The 20660-nt window shown below is 38.8% G+C and overlaps 1 protein-coding gene across 2 annotated transcripts in view; it reads left to right on the top strand.

Annotated features, from left to right (window-relative positions):
- RHOBTB3 (Rho related BTB domain containing 3) overlaps positions 1-20660 on the top strand; it is a 56276-nt gene that overhangs the window by 8410 nt on the left and 27206 nt on the right. The window contains exons 4-6 of one of the 2 annotated variants that reach the window (XM_036925734.2): positions 7294-7445; positions 10407-10518; positions 20182-20547. In XM_036925734.2, coding sequence (XP_036781629.2) covers positions 7294-7445; positions 10407-10518; positions 20182-20547 — 630 coding nt within the window. Of the gene's footprint in view, positions 1-7290; positions 7446-10406; positions 10519-20181; positions 20548-20660 lie in introns of both variants that reach the window. The other variant, XM_036925733.2, reaches the window with a different exon arrangement.

Below are 20660 nucleotides of genomic sequence, written 5' to 3'. Positions count from 1 at the left end.
CATGATACTCAATGCTTCAAATTCTTTGGAAACTTTCTTATCCACTAACTTTTGTTTGAAAGATTTCAAACCTAAGAAAATTGACAAGAACTAGGATAGTGAACCCCAGAAATTACAACACATACACACTTTTTTTTGCCTTTACCATGTGAGAGTAATTTGTAAATGTTATGGGATTTCTTCAATTCCAATTACTTAATATGTATCATCTAAGAACACAGCTGTTGTCCTGTTAACCATAATGCAATCATCACTCACACAAGAAATGTCGCATACTATTATCTATTATACTACTATTTTAGATACAGTCCATATTCACATTTTCCCGGTTGTTCTAAAGCTGTTTTTTTTTTTAAGCCAGCATAAAATTAAGGACTACACATTGCATTTACTTGTTATGTCTCCCTAGCCTCTTAATCCAGAATGGTTCCCCAGGCGTTTTTTTGTGTGCGTGTGAGAGGGTGGTGTCCTTCAGGACACTGACATTTTTAAAGACTCCAAGACCATTTGCATAATTCCTTCAGTTTTGATAACTGTGGCTGTGAAATAGGGATTTTCTATCATTCCTACTATACCTGTTAAGTGGTGTTCTTCTGTAAATAGAGCTTTCCCTTCTCTCTGCGCCCACATCTTTTAGATTCATGATGATTCATAGATTTGTTTAATTCAATATTTTATCATATATTCTTCTCATTATTCTTTTGATGCTCATATTACCCCAAATTTGCCTAGAGGGAGCCTCTTCAAGCTAGTGCCAATTAATTTTTGAGTTCTTCCTTATTTTCTGGCACATGATGTTCCAGGTTCACCTTAGACTTTGCCTGTCCCATCCCGAAATCAGTCATTTCTTTAGGGATCCCTGGTTCCTTTTAGTGAGTAATGATACTTAGAAACCAAGGTCTGGGTTCTAGGAGTGCTTCTTACTTAGGTGTCATTGCTTCTAGGCCCTTTCATTGCAATCATCATTTCATATATATATATATGAATCATGGGTTCCCATTGATACTCTCATTAAAATCCAGTATTTGTATCTCACTCCAACAGTCTTACATAAAATAGAAGATCTTTACGATGTTGCCTCTGAACCTTGTAGGACACAATCCTCTGTGTTTTAGGTACCTGTCAACTAACTACTTGAAAAACTTAATGTCTTTCTTTAGTTCTGCTGGGTCCATTCTGCTCTTCTGCTTTATTAATTTTTTTTCATTTAAAAAAATTTTTTATCATTAATATACAATCACATGAGCAGCAGTGTGCTTACTAGATTCCCCCATTATCAAGTCCCCACCACATACCCCATTACAGTCACTGTCCATTAGCATAGTAAGATGCTATAGAGTCACTACTTGTCTTCTCTGTGCTATACTGCCTTCCCCATGCACCCCCCAACCATGTTATATGTGCTAATCGTAATGCCCCTTATTCCCCTTCTCCTTCCCTTCCTACCCACCCTTCCTAGTCCCTTTCCCTTTAGAAACTGTTAGTCCATTGTTGGGATCTGTGAGTCTGCTGCTGTTTTGTTCCTTCAGTTTTTGCTTTGTTCTTGTGCTCCACAGGTGAGTGAAATCATTTGGTACTTGTGTATATGTACCACATCTTCTTTATCCATTCATCTACTGATGAACACTTAGGTTGCTTCCATTTCTTGGCTATCGTAAGTAGTGCTGTGATAAACATAGGGATGCATGTGTCTTTTTGAAACTGGAATCCTGTATTCTTAAGGTAAATTCCTAGGAGTGGAATTCCTGGGTCAAATGATATTTCTATTTTGAGCTTTTTGAGGAACCTCCATACTGCTTTCTACAATGGTTGAACTAATTTATATTCCCACCAGCAGTGTAGGAGGGTTTCCCTTTCTCTGCATCCTCACCAGCATTTGTTGTTCCTAGTCTTTTCTATGTTGGCTATCCTAACTGGTGTGAGGTGATATCACATTGTGGTTTTTATTTGCATTTCCCTGATAATAAGCAATGTGGAGCATCTTTTCATGTGCCTCTTGGCCATCTGAATTTCTTTGGAGAAGTGTCTGTTCATATCCTCTGCCCATTTTTTAATAGGGTTATTTACTTTTTGGGTGTTGAGGCATGTGAGTTCTTCATATATTTTGGATGTTAACCCCTTGTTGGATATTTCATTTACAAATATATTCTCCCATACTGTAAGATGCCTTGTAGTTCTGCTGATGGTGTCCTTTGCTTTACAGAAGCTTTTTAGCATGATGTAGTCCCATTTGTTCATTTTTTCTTTTGTTTCCCTTGCCCAAGGAGATGTGTTCAGGAAAAAATTGCTCATGTTTATATTCAAGAGATTTTTACCTATGTTTTTTTCTAAGAGTTTTATGGTTTCATGACTTACATTCAGGTCTTTGATCCATTTTGAGTTTACTTTTGTGTATGGGGTTAGACAATAATCCAGTTTCATTCTCTTGCGTGTAGCTGTTTAGTTTTGCCAACACCAGCTGTTGAAGAGACTTTCATTTCTCCATTGTATATCTATGGCTCCTTTATCATATATTAATTGACCATATATGCTTGGGTTTATATCTGGACTCTCTAGTCTGTTCCATTGGTCCATGGCTCTGTTCTTGTGCCAGTACCAAATTGTCTTGATTACTGTGGCTTTGCAGTAGGGCTTGAAGTCGGGGATCACAATTCCCTCCACCTCATGCCTCCTTCTCAGGATGACCCCTGCCATTTGGGGTCTTCTGTGGTTCCATATGAATCTTAGAACCATCTGCTCTAGTTCTTTGAGTAATGCTGCTGATATCTTGGTAGGGATTGCATTGAATCTGTAGATTGCTTTAGGCAGGATGGCCATTTTGACAATATTAATTCTTCCTAGCCAAGAGTATGGGATGAGTTTCCATTTATTGGTATCTTCTTTATTTTCTCTCATGAGTGTCTTGTAGTTTCAGAGTATAGGTCTTTCACTTCCTTGGTTAGTGCTTTATTAATTAAAAAAAAAAAATTCAACAGCTTTTCCTATACAAGATCTCTAATTGGTTCTTTTTCATAATTACTTGTTCCTATTTCAAGAATGCCAGTACTTAAATAAAACCCTCTCTCAATTAATTATACTATTTAAAAATTATATTTTAATTGGTTTATTAAGTCTTGTTTTGAGGGGAGCATTCTAAGTCTTTCCACTGGATGATATTTTATTTCATGGAATGAGTGCTTCTTAAACATTGGACAATTTTTAATTTGCCTAGTTTTGCAGTTCAGATTCTCTGTTGCCTTGATGCCTTCCTTCTTTGCTGCTCAGCTGCTCTCTGGGGTGGGAGTGGGAGTGGGAGTGGGAGCTCACACAAGATCTGCAGGCCTCCAGGCTTCCCCTGGGTCTGCGGCTGTTGCCTTTGGGTCAGCCTCCTCCTGGACCCCGCACTGTTGAGCAGTAAGCACTCTTGATGTCGCCACACTGCATGACTTCCCACCTGTACTCTGAGCTTCAGTTTCTCTCTTTGGTCTGATGCTGTCTTTCTTCAGCCCCTAGGCATTCCTACTTTCTGGGCCAATGAGAATCTTTCTCTAATTTTTGAGTATCACTGTGTATATACATCTCCCTCTCTCCATCTGTCACTTTCTTCCTTCCATTCTTCCTCCCACTTCCTTCCCTTCTCCCGCTATTTAATCATTTCTGTGATTGGCAGGAAGAGGAAATTGCAGTGTGGGTTTAGCTTGCCATGTTAAACTAGAGGTGAATGTGTGGCCTTTTTCCTCTCATCTAGACATTTGCATGTGCTATACACCTGATTGGAGTGTCCCTCTGTCCCACTGTCATATCTGCATAGCAAATTCATACTTACCCTTCAAATCATTACCTCTGTGGAGCCTCCCATAATCTCCTAGGCAGAGTTAATTTCCTCTCTTTTGTTCCCATTGTGATGTTGTACACCTTTATTTTAGTATTTGTTGTACACCTGTATTTTAGTACTTGTTATAATTGTTTGTAGTCATGTCTATGACTCTTAGCTTCTTTTATCTGTGTATCTTTGCATTTCCTGTTTGGAGTATGGTAGGTGCTCAGGAAACATTTGTTCAGTGAGTGAGTGACTGGTTTCAGACAAGATGAAATTAATTTACCATATCTGATGTGATTACAAAGTAATTACAAAGCTAAATTTGACTATTCAACTCAAGGACATCTATTTCCTCCCCGTCCCCCTTCATGTAATATATGAAGCTGTGCTGGGTGTTCTGTTAACTCCTCTCTTGAACTCTTTTTAGATTAGTTCAGCAAACACAATAGTCTCATCTCTTTCCTTTGTTGCACATGTTTTGACAGGCTTGGCTGTGTGTATGTCTTCTTCATCATACTTGGCTCTGAATAAATTTTTGGCTTTTACTAAATATTGACTCTATCTTTAAAGGAGATTTTTTCCCCCCGCTGAACATTGCCTATTCATAGTCTTAAGCTCCTGAAATGGGCATCCTGTCTTTCTTTTTGAAGCTGTGACAGTCTACTGTATTGGTAGACTAGAATTCTTAAAAGGATTTCTAAAACATTCAAGCACTGGCAACATTGTAAGAATCTCTGGAATTGAATTCCAGAGTGCCATTGTGTTTGCTTTTTAAAGAAAATAGACATTTTGTGATAAGACCTTAAAAGGCAACATATAAGGGAAAGAAAAAAAAGAGTACAGTGTTAACTAGAAGTGTGACACTGATTCACAGGGTCCCAGTGACCCTGAGGTAGGCTCTAGAAGTGAGCTTCAGAAGAAGGCACTACAGTTTAAAAGTATTTTGGGTCTTCTTATTGTCCCCAGTGAAATGTCCCATAATATAGGCTCATTTAATCTATAAACGTTCTGTTGATTCTCCTGCTATCCTCAACACATGATGACTAGGCATTTTTCCTTTTGGGTGCATGTGAACAAAAAGAAATGTCTTCACGACATAGAGGAGATATAAAGATTAGATGTAAGGAAGAGTTTTCTAGGCATGTGTGTCAGCAAAATGCTTATGGCTCCACATGAGGAAAAACCCCACTCGGCTGGGTTAAACCTGAAATTCAGTGGATTTTTTCCTCAAATCAAGATTATTTGTTAAAAATTAATTTACATTATGTTCACTTAATTTTTCACTTGAAATGCTACAGTCTTTGCCTTATTTTGTCTAGAAATATAGTTTAATTAGATGATCTGCCTTCCCACCCCATTCCATCAACATAAGGAGAGCTTTGTAGACATAAGAAAGCCTCAGTCTTCAGAAAATCAAAGGCACTGCTTATGAAGGCTTTGTAAAGAATGTGAAATACTAATGTGTTATTTTTTGAAATAGGCTAAATCTGCCTAAAAACTTTATTTGCTCCAAACATAAAATGATCTTAGGAAAAGCAAAACCTCAGAATTTATGGCTTAATTCAGAGAACCCAAGGTTAATTTTTAAATCACTATGTTTTTGGAATGAATAATTCTTTACTCAAACTAAATTTGTCTGTAATCTTTTGATATCCCTTAATTAGGTACAGCATGTAACAATTTTATTACTGTTTCTCCATCTCTAATACATATGGAGACTTGGACAAATCACTTAACCTCTCTGAACCTTAGTTTCCTCCTCTGCAAAAGGTGGAGTGAATACATGGCTTCTGAGCTCTAAAATGCTTTCACTGAAGCTAAAATTATCTAACTTGTGTGCGTGCCTACAAACGCATAGTTATGTATGTAGTATGCACATGCACTAAATATCCTGAGTATACACCCTATATGTACGTATATGTGCTCTATCTATATGCAGGTCATTGGTAGGAAGTTTGTTGTGTATGTTGTGGGGAGTGACCCACTTGTTCTTACTCCTTCAGTTACCAAGCTTGTTGGCTGCTGATGGTACACGGCTGAACCCTTTCCAGTCATTACCTTCTTCTGGTGGAAGCTGTTTGCCCAAGGTTATGTCCCCCTCCATGTGGGAAGCCTTCATCTAATAACTGGTTGACTTAGGGATACAAACTCCCTGCTGCCTCTCCTCAAACAGAAATTCACTATAAAGGGCCATCTAAGCTCTAGAGCCCCCTTAGGATCGTCTGAGGTCTCTGTTGCAACTATACTGCAATTTGAATTTTCTCTGCCCAGTCCTACTCCCCTCACCCCTGAGAACAGTTGTTCCCTAGATTACCCCCCAGTAAAGCTCCTGCACACCAGTCTCCATCTCAAGAGTCTGTTTCCCAGAGAAGCCAACCTATAGCAACATGTACATTTAGAAATCGATTTATTCCTTTTTGACTTTGCTGCCTTTTGAACAATGACATATTTGATGTTACAGCATAAAACAAAGCAAAACTAGCTAGTGAACATGGAGTCAAACATGTTTTTAGCCTTATGAAGGTGTCTCCTTACAGACAGGCTGATTTACCACCTTCTCAGTCATAGATCTGTACATGGTACAACCAAGACTCTTGGGGCAGCTCGTATTTTGAGTAAATACTTTTTATTCCTTCATTAAAAAATTTTTTAATCTAAAAGAAAAAGATAAAGAGTGATTGAATTTGGTCTCAACAGTTGAGTGCTTTAGAGTCTAATAATTGAACTGTCTGGATTAATAAGAATGTACTTTATATGATATCTACAAAGGGAGTGACAGTTTTACAGTCTTGAAGATTCAGGTCAAATTGAGGATTCTGTTAGAAGTATAAGGTCTGATGGGGAAGACAGTGTAGCACAGAGAAGACAAGTAGTGACTCTGTGGCATCTTACTACACTGATAGACAGTGACTGCAATGGGGTGTTGGGAGGGCTTGATAATATGGGTGAATGTAGCAACCACATTGTTTTTCTTGTGAAACCTTCATAAGAGTGTATTTCAATGATACCTTAATAAAAAAATTATTTAAAAAAGTATGAAGTCTGTTCAAATGTGATGAATATATTTAATCACACACCCATAAAGAGCCAACTCACCTTTTTCCATGATTTCTATGGGCAGTCAAGTGTTAGATTTGTACTGATACTCAGTTTCTCAAGGTTGTATAAAGGGAAGCAAGCCTGCCATTACCAACTGGTTGGTCTGATTACTGTAACAGCATTGGTAATATCCATTCACCTATTTTTTAATTCTTCTGTTTTCTAAAATACTGCTTATTCTTCTTGCAGTTAAAGATTGTTTATTTTGGGGACCTTTCTATTATCACTGACACATTTTATTCAGAGCCTAGTGGATAGTGGAAGTACTAAATGCCCTTGAACTGTGATTCTGGCATGAGCTCTTCATTTGTTGCTTAATGTTCAGACTATCTATGTACATTTTCTTCCCATTTAATTTCAAAGCTCTTTGTTACTCATATTTATTTTCTCAGAAGAATTACCTTGTACATGCCCACTATGTACCTCAGACAGAGGGAGCTGTGTCAGTACAACAGAAGGGATCCAACTTGCTAAAGAACTAGGAGCTACTTATCTTGAACTACACAGCCTTGATGACTTCTACATAGGAAAATATTTTGGAGGAGTGGTAAGTGGGAATTCCTGTTACATAAATTAAAGTCAATTTCAGGTCGCCTCTTTAGCTATTTTTCAGAACCTCAAATAGAACTTTTAAGAGCATGATTAGCTTTAACATTGAAAATAAAACAAGAGTAGAAAAAAGGCTTTTTCAGAGTAAAATTTATTTGTATTTTTCTCTCCAAATGAAACATTTGCTAATATAGGATATTTTGGAATTTTCCATTTGATGACACTTTATTGGTCTTTGCTGTACATGTCAAAGGCAGGTTTGCTTATGCTACTTGCGATGTTAGTTTTAATGTAATCTTTATACAGCTCAGTGAGCCTGACAACCCGAATCAGTGGGCCTTCAAAGTTCTCCTTCATTTCTATCTGCTGCTTGAAAAGAATAAGTTTTCTTCCTCTATGCTTTCGCAAGATTTCATAAGCTCTTAATCTTGGTGTAGCTCAGAACTATCCACAGAAACTAATACAAATAGTTTTTTTGGATATGTGGGGAGCCAGAGTTTGCTTGCTCTGTTGTAGTGACATTTATTGGGTCCTGCAGGCATTTTGAGGCCCATCCACTGCACCTAACCTACAATATTAGGACTGCACAGTCCTTGGCGATTAGTATGGAGTTGTAAGTATTAACTCTGGAGCTGTTTTTCCACCCCTTTAAGTGACTCCTCTCAGGGGACAAACATGGTACACATTGATGAGTGGTTTAAACCAAAGGAGACTCTACATTAAGTAGGAGCACTTTGGACTTCTCCATCAGTCCCCTAGCATTTTATCAAGTACTCTCCCCAGTATGCCAGAATATTCATTATGTAGGTTCATCTGAAATGTTGAGATTTCTGTGGATAACTCTAGAAATTTCATTTGTTCTGGAGTTGTTAAATTCCAGATAAGAACCAAATATAAATGGTTCTGCTATCCAGTATAAGTATTATTCACTCAGTATTATAAAGAAACAGTAATATAGCAATAGAAACAATAATAATTAAGGAAGATATACTCACAGTATTGATATTATCAATGATGGTAAGAAACTTGTGTTTTATTTATTTATAGTGATAATGCACTGGGTAGGAAGGTAGAGAGAGATGAAATCTAATTTTCCTGACAAGCATACTATATTGTAGTGGTTTTAAAAAAATCTTAATTTGATCTAAGAATCTTGAATTTCCCTGAAATACCTAGGGAGCTGGAGGATAGATAGTTTGGTTTTATTTGTTGGAGAGGAGGAGGCTGGTTCTCTTTGGGGCCTTAAGTCTCCTTGTTTCTGGGCCTGAAATTCTCAGGATCAGTCTTTTTACCTCCCATCTCCCACTTTCTCTTCTTTTTCTCTTATTCTCCCCCACCCCTTGTTTCTCTTTGTTCTTAATACCTAGTGTTGCAGTTAAGAGTCGGAGGCATGATGAGGATTGAACTTGTGGTCAAGGGTGGAATAAAGACATGAGAGTTTCTTTTTCCTTAACTCAAGACTTGAGAATATGAAAATAAGACCAAAACGATCCCTTTCAGACTCAAAGTAAAACTGGGATCTTGAGTGTAAGAAACAATCGCATTTGCAAGAATATGGGTGGAGATGATAATGTCAGGGTGAAAGCAGCATTTAAAATCTTGTGTTTAAGAGTCAGGAGTGAAGACCTGGGAGAGAGGGGCACATTCCCCCAAGCTTCAGAGAGCCCCATCTGGCCCACATATAGTGGACCCCTCCCCAGTGAGCATGCATTGATGGAGCCAGGTGTATGTCCCCCCTGGAGCTAGTAGCACCTTCTAGACCTGCACCATTCATTTGGTAGCCACTAGCCATATGTGGTTATTTATATTTAAATGATTTTTTAGAAGAAGTTCAGTTCCTTAGGCACACTATCCACATTTCAGGTGCTGAGTAGCTACATGTGGCTGCGTACTATATTGAATAGCACAGATATTACAAAACATTACCATCAACACAGAACAGAAATTTCTATTGAACCAATCTGTGGCCAAAACCCAGGCTCCAGAATTCTCTGACCAGCTAGCCCTGAGACTGTTTTCCAGGCCTCTGCAGGCCTCTCTCCTGGGTCCATCCTCCTGAAGGCAGACCATGTTGCTGGTATGTGCACTCCTAGGTCTGAGAGATAGCTGAAGAATGACTGCTTATGAGAAATGGGGGAGAGGAGAGTGGATGGAGCTTGGATGTGCAGGCGTGGACATCCACTTGTATGCACAAAGCTCTTCCAGGCATGGGATGGAGCAGGGAGTGAGAAGAGAAGGGGTGGTCTTGAGGCCAAGGAGTTAGGAGCCAGCCCTCCCTTTGCTTCAAGGAGACTTTGAGAACTTAAATCTGAACCGGGCCTTCCAGGCTTTTATGATGACCTGTTTGTCAAAGCAGGAGCATAGAATGTCTTTTACATAATAGTTTGTTTTCTTGATTTACAGTGTTTAAATATTTGGATATGTGGTATGTGGACCTCCATTTATATTTTGCCCCAGCCTCACAATTTAAGGCACAGCACTAGAGCTGTGTAATTGCATGCAGTTCAGATTTTTAATTTATAACATAAAGGATGTATTTCAAAGTAATTTATTCAAGAGGAAAAAAAAGCACATGTGTACTTCCCTAGATGATATAAACAACTGTGACATAGAACCAGAGCTGTTCCTGCCCAGAATTTCTTTAGTATTAACTGCTGTGGCTGCCCACGAGATGGTTATTGACAGTCACATGGTAGTACTGCTTGGCATTTTGATTATTCAAGAGAATAAATAGTTCTGTCTTGAATGGATAGTTTATGTATGTATGTTTAGACAAGGCACAATCTGTTCTACTCGATACATTTTTTAAAAATAAAAAGTTGTTTGAAAGTGTTTGCTAAAGCATACACATAGATGATGAAGGCATTAAAAACATTTGGCAAATGTGATTTGGGGTACAAGTAATCATGTTAGATACAGTTTTGTGGGTGCTTTAACTAAAATTTGATTCATGTTTTAGTTGGAGTATTTTATGATTCAAGCCTTAAATCAGAAGACAAGTGAAAAAATGAAGAAAAGGAAAATGAGCAACTCTTTTCATGGAATTAGACCACCTCAGCTTGAACAACCAGGTGCTTTTATTAACCAATATCTAGACATTCAATTGATATTTATTATAGATCATTTTGTAAGTCTTAGAGAAATTTTCTCAAATTTGAGTATGTTCAGGACTCATATGACATGCTTACTCAGTAATCCTGGGAAGGGACCCAGCAGGTACTTTTCAAATAAGTTTCCCAGGTGATTCCAAAGCAGGTGGTGGTTGGGCCACATTTTGAGGAATACTGTCTTAAAAACTGGGAATTATAGATTATTTAAAAAGTAGTGTGTGTGCTGGAGAGCTGTTCTGAATTGAAATCGATTGAGGTATAACCAAATACAGTACATGAATCTTGATTGGCTACTGGTTCAAAAAAAACATCTAGGGGGATTTTGGGAAGATGGTGGTGTGAATAGTGCAGCGGAAATCTCCTCCCAAAACCATATATATTTTTGAAAATACAACAAATAAAACTACACCTAACAGAGAGACCAGAGGATACAGTACAATAGCCAGGCTACATCTACATCTGTGAGAACACAGCTTCTTATGAAGGGGGTAAGATACAAGCTGTGACCCAGTGGGACGCAAGTGCTCTCCCCACCCCAGCTCCTGGTGGGAGAAAAGGAGTCAGAGCGGGGAGGGAGTGGAAGCCCAGGACTGCTAAACACCCAGCCCTAGTAATCCGCACTGGGAGTGCAGACACACATTGCATGGTGTGCTGGATATTAGGGAAACAGAAAAGTAAAATCTGTGAACGGGTCCCCGCAGCTGGCGCCCCTGGGACAAAAGAAAAGTGAGTGCCTTTTGGAAGTCTTAAAGGGACAGGGGCTTCACAGCTGGATGGAATCGTCCCAGCACACTCAGCACAGCAGCTGGGAATCCCGGGGAACTTTAGGCGCCCTAACCCACTGGGTGGTAATGCAGCTCTGAAGCCCCTCATGGCTATAAACAGCCTGCCGTTCATTCCCACTCCTGCGTGGCCCCGGCAGAGCAGCCTGGGAGTGGCTGCGCCCACAGCATCTGCCCAGAGTCTCGTCCCAGCGTGCAGCCGTCCAGGCCAGATCCAAAAGCTGCCACCAGCACTGCCCGGTGCAGGCAGAGGAAGCTGGGGCAAGGCGCGAAGGGGTGCTGTTCTCGCAGGAGAGCACACCAGGCACGCCTTACTCTCACAGCAGGGCTCTGGGCTGCCCCGCCCGCCGTGGCTCAGGGGTTTAACCTGGAGCCTGCTCCCAGTGTGCGGGTAACTGGCACCGGCAGCGGAGAAGGGCAAGGTGACCACCAAGCAGGAAGGGACTTTGTTCTCCCAGCTAACACAAACGCTACCTGCCTACGACTACCTCTATCACTATGAAAAAGCAGAAGAATTTGGTCCAGTCCAGAATCACCCAGACAACCCCTGAGAGAGGGCCTTGGGAGAGAGATTTAACCAATCTTGCTGAAAAAGAATTCAAAATAAAGTACATAACCATGCTGATGGACCTGCAGAGAAATATGCAAGAGCTGAAGGATCAAGTTGGGAGGGAGAATACAGAAATAAAACAATCTCTGGAAGGACTTCAGAGCAGACTGGATGAGGTACAAGAGGCCGTTAATGGAATAGAAATCAGAGAACAGGAATACAGAGAAGCTGAGGCAGAGAGAGATAAAAAGATCTCCAGGAATGAAAGAATATTAAGAGAACTGTGTGACCAATTCAAATGGAACAATATTCCAATTATAGGGGTACCAGAAGAAGAAGAGAGAGAGAAAGGGATAGAAAGTGTCTTTGAAGAAATAATTGCTGATAATTTCCCCAAACTGGGGAAGGAAATAGTCTCTCAGACCATGGAAGCCCACAGATCTCCCAACACAAGGGACCCAAGGAGGACAACACCAAGACATATAATAATTAAAATGGCAAAGATCAAAGACAAAGACAGAGTACTAAAGGCAGCAGAGAGAGAAAAAAGGTCACCTACAAAGGAAAACCCATCAGGCTATCATCAACAGAAACCTTACAGGCCAGAAGAGAATGGCATGATATATTTAATGTAATGAAACAGAAGGACCTTGAACCAAGAATACTGTATCCAGCATGATTATCATTTAAATATGAAGGAGGGATTAAACAATTTCCAGACAAGCACAAGTTAAAGGAATTTGCCTCCCACAAACCACTTCTACAGGATATTTTAAAGGGACTGCTCTAGATGGAAGCACTCCTAAGGCTAAATAGATGTCACCAGAGAAAATAAAATCACAGCAAAGAAAGCAGACCAACCAAATACTAACCTGAAAGGCAAAAAATAAAACCAACTATGCACAAAAGCAGTCAAAGGAAACACAAAAGAGTACAGATTAAAACACCTAACATATAAAGAATGGAGGAGGAGGAATAAGAAGGGAGAGAAATAAAGAATCATCAGACTGTGTTTATAATAGCTTAATAAGCGAGTTAAGTTAGATGATTAGATAGTAAAGAAGCTACCCTTGAACCTTTGGTAACCATAAATCTAAAGCCTGCAATGGCAATAAGTACATATCTTTCAATAATCACCCTAAATTTAATGGATTGATGTACCAATCAAAAGACACAGAGTAATAGAATGGATAAAAAAGCAAGACCCATCCATATGCTGCTTACAAGAGACTCACCTCAAACCCAAAGACACACACAGACTAAAAGTTAAGGGATGGAAAAAGTTATTTCATGCAAACAACAGGGAGAAAAACGCATGTGTTGCAGTACTTGTATCAGACAAAATAGACTTCAAAACAAAGAAAGTCACAAGAGATAAAGAAGGACATTACATATGATAAAGGGGTCAGTCCAACAAGAGGATATAACCATTATAAATATATATGCACCCAATACAGGAGCACCAACATATGTGAAAGAAATACTAACAGAATTAAAGGAGGAAATAGAATGCAATGCATTTGTTCTAGGAAACCTCAACACAACACTCACTTCAAAGGACAGATTCACCAGACAGAAAATAAGCAAGGACACAGTGGCACTGAACAACACACTGGAACAGATGGACGTAGTAGACATCTACAGAACTCTACACCCAAAAGCAGTAGGATACACATTCTTCTCAAGTGCATATGGAACATTTTCCAGAATAGACCACATACTGAGCCACAAAAAGAGCCTCAGTAAATTCAAAAAGATTGAAATTCTGCCAACGAACTTCTCAGACCACAAAGGTATAAAACTAGAAATAAATTGCACAAAGAAAACAAAAAGGCTCACAAACACATTGAGGCTTAACAACATTCTCCTAAATAATCAATGGATCAATGAGCAGATTAAAATAGCGATCAAGCAATATATGGAGACAAATGACAACAACAGCACAAAGCCCCAAAACAGAAAATTACAGACCAATATCCCTGATGAACATAGATGCAAAAGTACTCAACAAAATATTAGCAGACCGAATTCAAAAATATATCAAGAAGATCATACACCATGATCAAGTGGGATTCATCTCAGGGATGCAAGGATGATACAGCATTCGAACATCCATCAACATCATCCACCACATCAAGGAGAAAAACCACATGATCATCTCCATAGATGCTGAAAAAACATTCAACAAAATTTAACATCCATTCATGATAAAAACTCTCAAGAAAATGGATATAGAGGGCAAGTACCTCAACCTAATAAAGGCCATATATGACAATCCCACAACCAACATCATACTTAGCAGTGAGAAGATAAAAGCCTTTCCACTAAGATTGGGGACAAGACAGGGATGCCCACTCTCCCCACTGTTACTCCACGTTGTACTGGAGGTCCTAGCCATGGCAATCAGACAAAACCAAGAAATACAAGGCATGCAGATTGGTAAAGAAGAAGTCAAACTGTCACTATTTGCAGATGACATGACACTGTGTATAAAATACCCTAAAGACTCCACTCCAAAACTACTAGAACAAATATCTGAATTCAGCAAAGTTGCAGGATACAAAATTAATACACGGAAATATGTTGCTTTCCTATACACTAACGATGAACTAGAAGAAAGAGAAATCAGGAAAAAAATTCCATTCACAATTGCATCAAAAAGAATAAAATACCTAGGAATAAACCTAACCAAGGAAGTGAAAGACCTATACCCTGAAAACTACAAGGCACTCTTAAGAGAAATTAAAGAGGATACTAACAAATGAAAACTCATCCCATGCTCTCGGCTAGGAAGAATTAGTATTGTCAAAATGGCCATCCTGCCTAAAGCAATCTACAGATTCAATGCAATGCCTATCAAAATACCAACAGCATTCTTCAACTAACTGGAACAAATAGTTTTAAAATTCATATGGAACACAAAAGACCCCAAATAGCCAAAGCAATCCTGAGAAGGAAGAATAAAGCAGGGGAGATCACACTTCCCAACTTCAAACTCTACTACAAAGCCACAGTAATCAAGACAATTTGGTACTGGCACAAGAACAGAGCCACAGACCAGTGGAACAGATTAGAGACTCCAGACATTAACCCAAACATGTATGGTCAATTAATATTTGATAAAGGAGCCATGGACATACAATGGGGAAATGACAGCCTCTTCAACAGCTGGTGTTGGCAAAACTGGAGAGCTACATATAAGAGAATGAAACTGGATCACTGTCTAACCCCATACACAAAAGTAAATTCGAAATGGATCAAAGGCCTGAATGTAAGTCATGAAACCATGAAACTCTTAGAAAAAAACATAAGCAAAAATCTCTTGGACATAAACATGAGTGACTTCTTCATGAACATATCTCCCCAGGCAAGGGAAACAAAAGCAAAAATGAACAAGTGGGACTATATCAAGCTGAAAAGCTTCTGTACAGCAAAGGACACCAATAGAACAAAAAGGTGTCCTACAGTATGGGAGAATATATTCGTAAATGACAGATCCAATAAAGGGTTGACATCCAAAATATATAAAGAGTGCATGCACCTCAGCAAACAAAAAGCAAATAATCCAATTAAAAAATGGTCAGAGGAAGTAAACTTGAAATGGATTAAAGACTTGAATGCTTGAATGTAATTCATGAAACCATAAAACTCTTAGAAGACAAGATAGGCAAACATCTCCTGAATATAAATAAGCATGGGCAACTTCTTCCTGATCCCATCTCCTCGAGAGAGGGTAAGTAACAAAAGCAAAAATGAACTCATGGGACTACATCAAACTAATAAGTTTTTATATGGCAAACGACATCATCAACAAAGCAAAAAGGCATCCTACAGTATGGGAGAATATATTTGTAAATGACATATCCAACAAGGGGCTAACATCCAAAGTATATAAAGAACTTACACACCTCAACACCCGAAAAGCAAATAACCCGATTAACAAATGAGCAGAGGATATGAAGAGATAGTTCTTCAAAGAAGAAATTCAGATGGCCAACAGACACATGAAAAGATGCTCCACATCACTAATCATCAGGAAAATGCAAATTAAAACCACAATGAGATATCACCTTATACCAGTAAGGATGCCCAGCATTGAAAAGACTAAGAACAGCAAATGTTGGCGAGGATGCGGAGAACCCTCCTACACTGCTGGTGGGAATGTAAGCTGGTTCAACCATTGTGGAAAGCAATATGGAGGTTCCTCAAAAAACTAAAAATAGAAATACCATTTGACCCCGGAATCCCACTTCTTGGAATATACCCAAAGAATACAACTTCTCAGATTCAAAAAGACATATGCACCCCTATGTTCATCACAGCACTTTTTACAATAGCCAAGATATGGAAGCAACCTAAGTATCCATCTGTAGATGAATGGATAAAGAAGATGTGGTACATATATACAATGGAATACTATTCAGCCATAAGAAAGAAACAAATCCTACTGTTTGCAACAACATGGATGGAGCTGGAGGACATTATGCTCAGTGAAATAAGCCAGGCAGAGAAGGACAAGTGCCAAATGATTTCCCTCATTTGTGGAGTATAATAATGAAGCAAAACTGAAGGAACAAAATGGCAGCAGACTCAAAGAGTCCAAGAATGAGCTAGTGGTTACCAAAGGGGAAGGGTGTGGGAGGGAGAAGGAGACTAAGAGGTATTATGTTTAGTACACATGGTGTGGGGGATCATGGGGAGAACAGTGTAGCACAGAGAAGGGACATAGTGGATCTCTGGCAACTTGCTACACTGATGGACAGTGACTGCATTGGGGTATGGGTGGGGACTTGATAATATGGGTAAATGTAGTAACCACATTGTTTTTTCATGTGAAAACTTCATAAGAGTGTATATCAATCATACCTTAATAAAAAATTTATAAAAAATGGTCAGAGGAGCTGAACAGACAGTTCTCCCAAGAAGAAATTCATATGGCCAACAGACACATGAAAAGATGCTCCCCATCGCTAGTTGTCAGAGAAATGCAAATTAAAACCACAATGAGATATCACCTCACACCAGTAAGGATGGCCACCATCCAAAAGACAAACAACAACAAATGTTGGCGAGGTTGTGGAGAAAGGGGAACCCTCCTACACTGCTGGTGGGAATGTAAATTAGTTCAACCATTGTGGAAAGCAGTATGGAGGTTCCTCAGAAAGCTCAAAATAGAAATACCATTTGACCCAGGAATTCCACTTCTAGGAATTTACCCTAAGAATGAAGCAGCCCCGTTTGAAAAAGACAAATGCACCCCTATGTTTATTGCAGCACTATTTACAATAGCCAAGATATGGAAGCAACCTAAGTGTCCATCAGTAGATGAATGGATAAAGAAGATGTGGTACATACACACAATGGAATATTATTTAGCCATAAGAAGAAAACAAATCCTACCATTTGCAACAATATGGATGGATCTAGTGGGTATTATGCTCAGTGAAATTATGCTCAGGCAGAGAAAGACAAGTACCAAATGATTTCACTCATCTGTGGAGTATAAGAACAAAGAAAAAAACTGAAGGAGCAAAACAGCAGCAGACTCACAGAACCCAAGAATGGACTGACAGTTACCAAAGGGAAAGGGACTGGGGAGGAAGGGTGGGAAGGGAGGGATAAGGGGGAGGGGAAGAAAGGGGGCATTATGATTAGCATGTATAATGAGGTGGGTGCACAGGGAGGGCTGTGCAACACAGAGAAGACAAGTAGTGACTCTATAGCATCTTACTACACTGATGGACCGAGACTGTATTGGAGTATGTGTGGGGGACTTGGTTATAGGGGTAGTCTAGTAAACATAATGTTCCTCATGTAATTGTAGATTAATGATATAAAAAAAACATCTAGAAGATTTCTTGGGTCATTGTATAGGATTTTAATATGGACTGGAAATTAGATAGTATTATGGAATTATTGTTAATTTTATTATAGTAATTATGGTTATAATAGTATGGTAGTGGAAGAATATTCTTATTCTTAGGTGGTGAGTGTGAGAGTATTTAGGGCTGAAGGGTCCTGAAGATTACAACTTTTAAATGGTTCAGAGGTATGAATGTGCGAAAGTGTGTGTGTGTCTGTGTGTCTTTGTCTATCCAGAGATAAGGCAAAAAATGACAAAATGTTAATAACTGCAAAATCAAAGAGAAGGATATATGTGTACAGATTGTATAGTTCTTTAAACTTTTTTTGAATGCTTGGAAATGTTCATAATACCAAGGTAGAGGAAAGTAAAGTTAAAAATAAATAAGTAAAATTACACCAACTGCTATCAGAATTTTTTCCATAATTTTCTAATAGAAATAGTAGAATAGAACTCTATCCAGATCAGTTTGTTATAGATATTGCTTTAAAAAGTAGGTACTTGATAAGTATTTATTAAATAAATGAGTATAAATAAAAATCAAGAAAATACAAATTAGTATGGGAAGTCAATTCCAGGTTTAAAAATACATATAAATATATAGATTATAAATGATCTTGGTTTTGAACTTCCTGGAGTGCAAAGTGAAAGGCAGAGATGTTTGGGTATGTAGCAAACAATGAGGCTTTGTATGCTTTCTGGATGAGAAGGTGGGTAGGGAATAGCCAAATAATTAATGTAGATAGGTAGATTATTTCTTAGTTCTTACTATTGAAGAAGAGACAATATGCAAGTTCCTCAGAGGAAGCAAATCATTTCACATCGTTTAGCACTAAAATTTCTCATATGGGTCTTCATTTGGGGCACTGGGTTGCCTAGTGGTCAAGGCCTTCAAAAGTGTCCCATCAGCAAGTGCAGTTTCAGCTGTCAGAAGTCTGTTTCTTGTGTCCTGTTGGGTATCACACTGAACACCCAGGGGTCCAGGACAGTACACATTCGTTCTGGTGCTGACTTGTTCTAAGCACAGATCTTGGGCTGTGGGGCACATGGCTTTCAGACCGTCCTCAGCCTTCAAGGGTCTGTGAAGCTGCCTTGGGCAGTGGAGAGGAGGGTAGGTGGGGTCCACTTCAGGAGGAGCCTAGTCGGCAGAGAACCCCTGTCCTTGTCTGTCTTATAGGTTAGAGTTTTACTTTAGAGTAAAGAATTGTCATTGCTAAAGATTGAATTCCACTGATTTAGATGATTGCAACCCTTCATAGATAACACTTCCCTTAACTCAGGTGAAAAGTTGACAGGAGACGTTTTATAGTTAGGGTCTATGATGAGTCCCTAGGGTGTGGTCCTCTGTGTGGATATTTTGAATTGACTGAGGGTTACTCTATCCTTAGTAATCAAACTAGGAAATAGAAGGTTACATCCTTTTTTGAAAATTAGGGAGCCTAACCAACATTCTCCCTGAGTTGCTGAAGGGAAAAAGCCAGTTCTGGGGAAGCGTATTTTTTTATTAGGAGGAAAAGAGTATTAATTTTAGGATCAAAATGGTCAAGACAGTTTCAAACAATGGAGTCCAAGACTGAGCTCTGGCTTTGAGAAGTTGCAATTTTAACAGTTTAGCCCTCCACCTCCACTTCCAATCCCAGAGGAAACAGCTTCAGATGTGTGGTTATGTTCTTCAGAACTTACTCAGTAATTTCTTTGAATCTTTATCAGGTGGAAGTAAAGAATGATAACTATCAGCATACTAAAATTCAGTATTCAAAGAAATATTTTATTTTGGGACACACAAATAGTGAGAAATACTATTTTATTGCTCTTTATAGCATTAGTATATTTTTTATTTGCAACATTAAAAGTAAACATAGTTGACCCTTGCACAACACGGTTTTGAGCTGCATGGGTCCACTTACGTGGACTTTTTTCAATATACTGGAAGATTTTTATTTTTTGGAGATTAGCAACAGTTTGAAGAAACTTTCAGATGAACTACATAGTCTAGAAATATCAAGAAAACTAAGAAAAAGTTAGATAGTTCATGAATGTGTAAAATCTATGTATACTAGTCTATTTTATCATTCACTATCATAAAACCAACAGTAGGCTATTAGTCGTTGTTCTGGGGGAGTCCAAAATTATATGTGAATTTTTGACTATGTGCGAGTCAGTGCCCCTAATCCCCATGTTGTTCAGTATTTCTGTGTGTCTGTGTTATCTCTGATAATTTATATATGATAATTTATATACATGATTAGGTAGCTATACAGAATTGCTCTTTTTTTATTTGTCAAAACTGGCTTAAATTGGCAATTTCATACAGTTCAACCTAATAATACTAAAATATACGGTTTGTTGTATTTAAAACAAACCTGAAATGATTGGGTTTGTAGACCAGTAGAGTAGCTCATAATTTTTATCTTCTTTTTTTGAAACAGAAAAAATGCCTGTCTTAAAAGCTGAAGCATCACATTATAACTCTGATTTAAATAATTTGCTGTTCTGCTGTCAGTGTGTGGATGTGGTATTTTACAACCCAGATTTAAAGGAAGTTGTAGAGGCCCACAAGATCGTTCTCTGTGCCGTAAGCCACGTCTTCATGCTGCTTTTCAATGTGAAGAGTCCCACTGACATTCAGGATTCCAGTATCATTCGAACCACCCAGGATCTCTTTGCTATAAACAGAGATACTGCATTTCCAGGTGCTGGCCAGGATTCTCCAGGCAACCCACCATTACGAGTCATTGTTAAAGACGCCCTCTTCTGTTCTTGCTTATCGGACATTCTGCACTTCATTTATTCAGGTATCTTGTCAAGTGGTCTGGTAAATTCTTTCAAAAGTTTGAAATGAAGTGTTCCTGTGGTTCCCAGGTGTATTGGTTAGTTTTACACTTACCTTCTTCCTACCATCTGAAGT

This window comes from Manis pentadactyla, chromosome 2 (assembly GCF_030020395.1).
Source record: "Manis pentadactyla isolate mManPen7 chromosome 2, mManPen7.hap1, whole genome shotgun sequence".
Taxonomy (NCBI): Eukaryota; Metazoa; Chordata; class Mammalia; order Pholidota; family Manidae; genus Manis; species Manis pentadactyla.
This window is presented reverse-complemented; position numbering and strand designations above follow the sequence as displayed.